The sequence below is a fragment of the Erigeron canadensis genome, chromosome 5 (assembly GCF_010389155.1).
Source record: "Erigeron canadensis isolate Cc75 chromosome 5, C_canadensis_v1, whole genome shotgun sequence".
Taxonomy (NCBI): domain Eukaryota; kingdom Viridiplantae; phylum Streptophyta; class Magnoliopsida; order Asterales; family Asteraceae; genus Erigeron; species Erigeron canadensis.
The window spans coordinates 26403809-26412320 of NC_057765.1; the positions used below are offsets into that span (position 1 = coordinate 26403809).

The 8512-nt window shown below is 40.9% G+C and overlaps 1 protein-coding gene across 1 annotated transcript; it reads right to left on the bottom strand.

Moving 5' to 3' along the window:
• Positions 1-723: 723 nt before the first annotated feature.
• LOC122601439 lies at positions 724-1413 on the bottom strand (the record flags this gene model as incomplete). Its single annotated transcript, XM_043774197.1, has 1 exon — positions 724-1413. A coding segment is annotated over one exon (690 nt), but the record flags the coding sequence as incomplete, so codon positions are not given.
• Between the last annotated feature and the right edge of the window lie 7099 nt (positions 1414-8512).

Here is an 8512-nt window from a genome sequence, read left to right on the forward strand (position 1 = left end):
AAGGAATTTGGAGATTGATAAGAGAAAAATAAGACTAGGACTCAAAACTGGTATACCCCTTTTTTTCTTTCGGCTGCAATTCGTGAGTGTGTGTATGTGTATGGATAATAGTTTGTTTTTTTTTTAGATTTTCCTGACAGAAATCGACCTGCCTTATCCTGAAGAATCGCGTGTAACGGCCGTTATAGGAGTAACGGGCGTTACAAAACAACGTAAAGACTAACGACCGTTATAGGAGTAACGGGAGTTACTAAACAAAAGAAGGCTAACGGGCGTTAGGGCCCTAACTGGCCGTTACAGCAGGAAAACAAAATCCCCCTCTAACGGCCGTTAGAGTGGTAACGGGCGTTACACGCGTCCAGCAAGGTCAAAATCTAACGAGCTTGTGACACTTAACGGACGACAGGACCTGAAGTGACAGCTTACTAACGGCACTTTGACTTACCTTTTGCACCTGACTTACCTCGACGCCCACGATGACCTACGGACCTGCAATTCTTGATACAGAAAACATTAAAAACTGAAAAATGATTTAAACTAAGGAAATAAACAAAATCTTTTTGGCTTTTTTAAAACTTTTACATTTTTATGGATTTTTTCGATTTTAGGAAAAGAAAATGACAAGATAAAAATGAAACATAAAATGAAACAAACTCGGGTTGCCACCCGAGAAGCGCTTAATTTATTAACGAGTCCTTAGCTTGACTCGATCACCTTTTACTTTCACTTGTTGATGGCATAAAAGCCAATTTCGAACACCTCCGCATTTTCTTCATCTTCTTCATGATAATGCTTCAAGCGTTGTCCATTTACAATGAAGCTCTCATCATTGCCATACAACTCCACATATCCAGACGAATAACTTCTTTTCACCACATACGGTCCAATCCATCTCGACTTGAGCTTCGGTGCTTTGATTTTGTACTTTGATTGAAACAAAAGTACCTTGTCACCGGCTTTAAATTCCTTCCTCTTGATCTTCTTATCATGCCAAGCTTTTGTACGCTCCTTGTATAACATGGAGTTGTCATAAGCTTGCAACCTCATTTCATCCAACTCGTGCAACTGCAAAAACCTTTTCTCACCAGCCAAGATTAGATCCATATTACAATTTTGCAAAGCCCAATAGGCTTTGTGTTCAATCTCAATTGGGAGATGACAAGTTTTTCCATAAAGAAGCTTATAAGGGGTAGTACCAATTGGAGTCTTGTAGGCGGTTCGAAACGCCCACAAGGCATCATCAAGCCTCTTGGCCCAAATTTTTGGGTTATCTTGCACGGTCTTTTCAAGGATCCTTTTCAAAGCCCTATTCGTGTTTTCCACTTGGCCGCTTGTTTGAGGGTGATACGAAGTGGAGAACCTATGGGTGACCCCATACCTCTTTAAAACCTTAGCAAGCTGGTGATTCGCGAAATGGGACCCGCGATCACTAATTAAGGCCTTTGGTACACCAAAACGACTAAACAACTTTTTCAAGAATTCAATTAAAACTTTAGCATCATTAGTCGGTAGGGCTTTAGCTTCGGCCCACTTGGACACATAATCAACGGCTACCAAAATATAAAGAAATTTATGTGACAGAGGAAAAGGACCCATAAAGTCAATCCCCCATACATCAAAAACCTCACATACCTGTATCATTTGTTGAGGCATTTCGTCTTTCTTAGTGATATTACCTTGACGTTGACATGCATCGCAAACTTCCACCAGCGTTTTTGCTTCCCTGAAAATGGTGGGCCAATAGAACCCTGCATCATATACCTTCTTACCCGTCACAGATGGCCCGTAATGACCACCGGTAAGACCATGGTGGCATGCATCCAAAATCACACGGGTTTCAGCACCGGCAACACATCTTCTGATCATCCCATTTGCACACATTCTAAACAAATACGGTTCCTCCCAAAAATAATGCTTAATCTCAGAAAAGAATTTCTTCTTTTGTTGAGATGTCATTTCTTCGGGAAGAATGTTAGCACAAAGATAATTAGCAATGTCTGCAAACCATGGTTCTTCTTCTCCTTGCACCTGCATCAAATCTTCATCAGGAAAATAATCATTAATCTCATGCTCTTGCAACTCCTCAAGGCGAGGGTTTTCGAGCCTACTCAAATGGTCAGCCGCCACATTTTCCGCCCCCTTTTTATCCATGATCTCAATGTCGAATTCTCGCAAAAGCAAAACCCAATGAATGAGACGGGGTTTGGCATCTTGTTTGGAAAACAAGTACCTCAATGCAGAATGGTCGGTGTAAACAATGGTCTTATTCAAAACAAAGTAGGGACGAAATTTGTCAAAAGCATACACAACGGCCAACAATTCTTTCTCGGTCACGGTGTAATTTTGTTGGGCCGGATTCAAAGTCTTGCTAGCATAAGAAATGGGACGGAAATGTTTATCCTCCCTTTGGCCTAAAACGGCCCCTAAGGCAAAATCACTAGCATCACACATTAACTCAAAAGGTAATGACCAATCGGGTGAAATCATAATTGGTGCATTAATCAACTCTTTCTTTAACAAGTTAAATGCGTTAAGACAATCATCATCAAACACAAAAGGGACATCTTTTTCCAACAACTTGGTCATTGGCCGGGTGATTTTTGAGAAATCTTTTATGAACCTACGATAAAATCCGGCATGACCCAAAAAGCTTCTAATTGACTTGACATTAGTAGGTGGAGGTAACTTAGCGATAACATCAATTTTTGCTTTATCAACCTCTAGACCTGCTTTAGAAACTTTTTGTCCAAACACAATCCCTTCCTTTACCATAAAATGGCATTTCTCCCAATTTAGTACCAAATGTGCCTTTTCACATCTTTCAAGCATTTTGTCAAGACTTTCTAGACAACTCTCAAACGAACTACCAAAAACAGAAAAATCATCCATGAAAACTTCCATGGAGGTTTCGATCATGTCTTGAAAAATGGCAATCATACATCTTTGAAAAGTTCCGGGAGCATTGCAAAGACCAAATGGCATTCTCCTATAAGCATAAGTGCCATAGGGACAAGTAAAGGTAGTCTTTTCTTGGTCCTTGGGGTCAATGGGTATTTGGAAGTACCCGGAGAACCCATCCAAAAAGCAAAAATACTCGTTTCCGGCTAACCGTTCGAGCATTTGATCAATAAAGGGTAAAGGAAAGTGATCTTTGCGGGTTGCATCATTCAATTTCCGATAATCAATGCATACCCTCCACCCCGTGACAGTTCTAGTAGGAATCAATTCGTTCTTTTCATTCAAAACTACGGTCATCCCACCCTTTTTCGGCACACAATGCACCGGACTTACCCATGAACTATCCGAAATGGGGAATATGATTCCCGCATCAAGTAATTTAATTATCTCTTTTTTTACCACATCTTTCATGTTCGGGTTCAATCTACGTTGCCTTTGCACAACCGGTTTAAAATCATCAATAAAATTTATGGTGTGCTTACAAAATTCTGGACTTATACCCGGGATATCGGAAATTTTCCATGCAAAGGCCTTTTTATGGGCCTTCAGGACGGTCATAAGTCTAGACTTTTCATCCTCCAAAAGTGAGGAGGAAATGACAACGGGCAAGAAAGACGTACCTTCGAGATAAGCATACTCTAGATGGTCCGGAAGTGGTTTGAGTTCCAAATCGGTAGGAGGATTCTCCACCGAAGTTAGCACTCGTCTTCTATCATTACCGGTGATCTCTTCAAAAGTGTCATCTTCCGGTGGCGTTTCATCAACACTTGACGCCATGATTTCCTGCACCATTTCACCAACCATTTCTTGTTCTTCTTCACTACAAGCTAGAAATGCTTCATCTCCCTCCATATCCAGAAAATCCATGAGCTCCTTTTCCAAAACATCTTCCTTCTCGACTACATCGATCCTGAAACAAGATTCATCGCATGAGTAAGGATGCTTAAGAGCCCTATCAATATTAAAAACAACCCGGTCATCGCCAACCCCTAAGGAAATCTCCTTAGCTTTAACACGGATGATAGCATCCGCGGTCATGAGGAACGGTCGGCCAAGAATTAGAGGGACATTAATATCCGCCTCCATTTCTAGAACAACAAAATCTACCGGGAATATCATATGACCTACCCTAATTTGCAAATTTTCGCTATCCCCATGGGATATTGGAATGAACGATCCGCGAGCCTAATGCTCATGCGGGTAGGGGTCAAATCACCTAAAGACAATCTTTTGTACACAGAATAAGGCATTAGATTTATGCTAGCCCCTAAATCGGCTAATGCCTTATACAAGACAGCACCAAAAGCACAAGAGATAAGAAAACTCCCTGGGTCTTCTAGCTTAGGAGGAATCTCATTCTTGATGATAGCTGACACTTCGGCACTCAGTACAGTTGTCTGTGCCTCTTCTAACTTCTTCCTGTCCGAAACAAGATCTTTGAGAAACTTTGCGTAATTCGGCATACCTGCAAGAAGATCAACTAAAGGAACAGTTATGTTAACATTTTGAATTAAATCAACAAACTTTTTAAAATTTTCCTTTATCTTCGCTTCCTCAATCGTTGAGGAAAAGGTATCTTTGGTTGATACGGTTTAACTGGTGGTTTCTCAACAGGAATCTTCTCAGCAATCTTGGAGGGAACGGTCAGCGTCTTCACGGCGGGTACCGGTTCTATCTCAACCTCATCATCAACGGTTCCATCTGCATCAACCTGCACAAGAGGAGTAACATCATTAGGCCATGGGTTTGCAGAATTGTAAATGTTACCTGCTCTTGTTGTGATTGCGTTGACTTGCTCGTTTCGAGCGTTCGGGTGGCTATACTTGGCTCCTGATCCTTGGCTATTTTGCTGAGGCTTAGGATTCTGCTGGGTATTGCTCTGTAATGTACCGGGCTGCCTATTTGATGTTCCTAGCCTTTCAAGCTTAGCCTCGATATCCTAAAACGTTGCTTGAGTACTCTTCGAACTTTTCTCAAGCTTATTTGCCAATCCATCCAACCTATTAGTCATAGCATCCCATTGAGAGGCCATCTTCTCACTGGTAGCTTTCTGAGCGCCTACCAAATCCTTCATGATGTCTCAATTCCGAATTCTCATTTTGCTGACTGTTGAACCTGCTAAACCTGCTTCCACTAAAACTAGAATTGTTAGCATTAAAATTAGACGAAGGATAAGAAGTACCTGATGACCGATTTTGATAACCGGTACCCTGACTGAAGTTCCCTTGCTGATTCTGGACATAGTTAACTTCCTGAGCTGGCTTATCCGGACAATCTTCTGAATAATGCATGTCCCCACAGTAGTCACATCCATCAGCAATCACCTTAACATCCCTTTCAATGCTTCTGAATCTCACATCTTGGTTGTCAAATCTCTCGTTCATCTGCTTTGTGAGGGCTTTGACTTCAGCAACCAAGCTTGACTCTTCACTACTCTCCAACTTCGCTACAGTCTTTCCACTCGTTCTCTTGCTTACAACCTCATCGCGATTAGAGAACTCCTTGGCCATATCATCCAAGATTTTGTATCCTTCAGCCGGGGTGACATTATTCAAACTACCTCCAAATGCCCCAGCAGATCATCTGGCTGCTCCTTTAACCATGCTTTAGCTCCTCCACATAAAGTGAGTGGAAAAAGCTCAAGCTTCACATTGTCATCTTGGTTCGCGCCATAGTGATAAAACCTACAAATCTTCTCGAACCTTTCCAAATGCCCATATGGATCATTATTAGTTACCCCATCGAACTTCTCCTCCTCCATACTTTTCAAATGACTTCCTTTAAGAGAAAAGTTTACTCCGGTGGTTGGAAGGCGAATAGGAGTGCCCCTATTAGTAGGGATATTTCTCCTACGGTCACCGTAAAGACGGTTATTGGGGTTTTCCGGCTCTCTATCACCCATTCTCATGGCTCTGACTGGTTGAGTTGGCTGAGGATTTTCTCTAGGAATCTCGGTTAAATCCTGTTGATCAGTCTTATCCCGATTATCTTCTTCCCCTGAACTATCACCAGTTTTGAACAAACTACTACCTTCGGAGAATTTAGGACTTAAGTGCACCCCGGACGTTGAACCTTCCTTTGAGTAATATTTATCCAAATCTACGTCCGGGTGGTCGCGGTTTTCGGTGTTTGAAGGCTCCGTGTTGTTTGATCTGATTAAGCGTCGTCTGGCTTTCCCTGGATTAGATTGAGGACTAAGCAAAGGTCTACCAGAGGTTCTTGTGTTCATCAACTACAAAGCACCTGCACCAACACCACAAGAAAACGTTAACCGCACCAGAAACTAACAAAATAAAACTGAAACAAAAAATAAAATCTAACTATGAAAAAAAATTAACTTCCTCACAATTGAATGCAAGGGAGGATCGAATCACAAAACTAACAATTACTTAATTCAAGTCCCCGGCAGCGGCGCCAAAAACTTGATGTGTATTTTCTAGTCTTAAATTTATGAACACGAAATACCTAGCTACTGACTACTACACACTTGCGGGCAGTGAACCCGTTCATATGCAATATAGTTGACTTGGTAAACCGAGGTCGAACACAAGGACTTAATAAGCAATTTTCACAGTAAAGTGATTCAGATTAAAAAAAGGGGGGGTTTTGTGACCGAATTGTCACGTTGCAAAGTTAGTGAAGAAAGTCAGTAATCCCGTAAGATTAATCGCAAAGAGTATTTGATCGGTTGAATCTTAACACAGACGTAAAAATGAACACCTACTTGGATCAGCTCACATGCCAATCATCGGGTCTAAATACTACTTGCATTTGTTGAACGACTCAAAAAGTAGACAAGATGAACTCCCGTTATACTTGAGACTTTAACTGCTAAATAGATAATTATTGCTCCCGCACTTAATTTCTCCTCTAAACAGTTAAGCATTAAATTCCTGAGTTGATTTTATGATTTAATCTTTTGAAAGCTTTCTCCCGAACTGCTTATTCGCCTAATCAGATCCCTCTATCATAGACGTTTACACATTCGAAATGAATTTAATTGTTTTTAATCTTCATCGTTGATTTGTCCCGAACTCCAACGATTTCAGGTTAATTACAGACCGATTAACCATTTCATAAATCAATTGGCAATGACATAGATTTCTCCCGAACTTCTAATTACAATTATCAATCAATTAATATAAAAGTTGAAAACAATATTTAAATCCAAATAAATGTGGATCTTCGATTAAACATATAAACCTTGTTCAACATTTGCAAGCAACATCAATTCGACCCTATGACATGCTTACTACCCAAGCGGGTGCTAAAGATTTAGCTATTCATATTAGAAATGCAAGAACAAACAAATAGAGAGGAAATCATATTATACCAAATGAATGATGATAATCCGGTAGCAATGATGATTACAATCAAAAGCTGAAAATAATCGAAACCCTAATCACTTGGTTGCTCCAAAGTATTCCTAAGTATGAGAAAACTATCAAGATTGTGTTATGAATTCGTCCAAAAGTGCAGAACCCTAACTAATCCTTTGTACAAAACACGCGTGTAACGGCCGTTAGTGGGCTAACGGCCGTTACTATTATACTTGAGGTCTAACGGGGGTTACTGGGGTAACGGCCGTTACTCTTCAGTTGATAACTAACAGCCGTTAGTTCCCTAACTGCCAGTTACAGGAGAAACCACAAACCACCCATGTAACGGCCGTTACTGGGCTAACGGCAGTTACAGCTTCCAAATTTCGTTTTCTTCATCTTTCGCGTGATTTCACCCGAATCTTTCTCCCGTTTCTTCCTTAACTCATCAAAATCGACCAATTTATTCGTCTAATCAATTTCCAACCTGCAAACACTCAACACACCTTCAAAGCATCGAAAGTTGGATATAAAACTATCAAAATGACGAATAATTGGTTCTAAAGTCACGTGGGAAATGGTATAAAATAGGACACATCAGCGTCCACAGCAACCGTATCAGCCACTTCATCAGAAAGAAGTGCTACCTCCCAGTTGCTATTTTTAGGGTATAAAGAAGAGTTTAGAGAGAAGAGTACCTCTTTCATATGTACAGTGAGGCGAGCAACCAAATGTTCAGCAGGTTGCTTATAGATATTGCTGTCGACTCTTGCTACTTGAATTGTGGCAACATGTGGCAAGTCATATTCATCACCCAGCGCCTCTTTGAAGACAAGAGAGAAAATTCTCACAAAAGGCATTGTGTGAGATCTGTTGTTCAGAGTGATCTTGTTCTTCATATCATTGAAGATCATCAAGGCGTAGTCCACGAATCTTCCTTTAGCAAGAGCGTGGATAATAGGCATTGAAGTTGAAGACGCCTGATTATAAGATCCAGAGTTTCCACCCATACACTGGATCACATGAGTAAATAGAACTCTCCAGATCTCGGGGAGATTTTGTTTCAAGGGATTGCTTGGGATCGCCGGAGGGTTCCTCAGGTTATGATTATACCCGATTGAAGGCAGCCATGCCTTCCATTCATCATCTCCAGCAGCTTCCACAAATGTATTATCATTATTCTCTTGTGGGAAGCGAAGAGTTTGACGTAATGATGCTGGAGTGATGGTAATGGT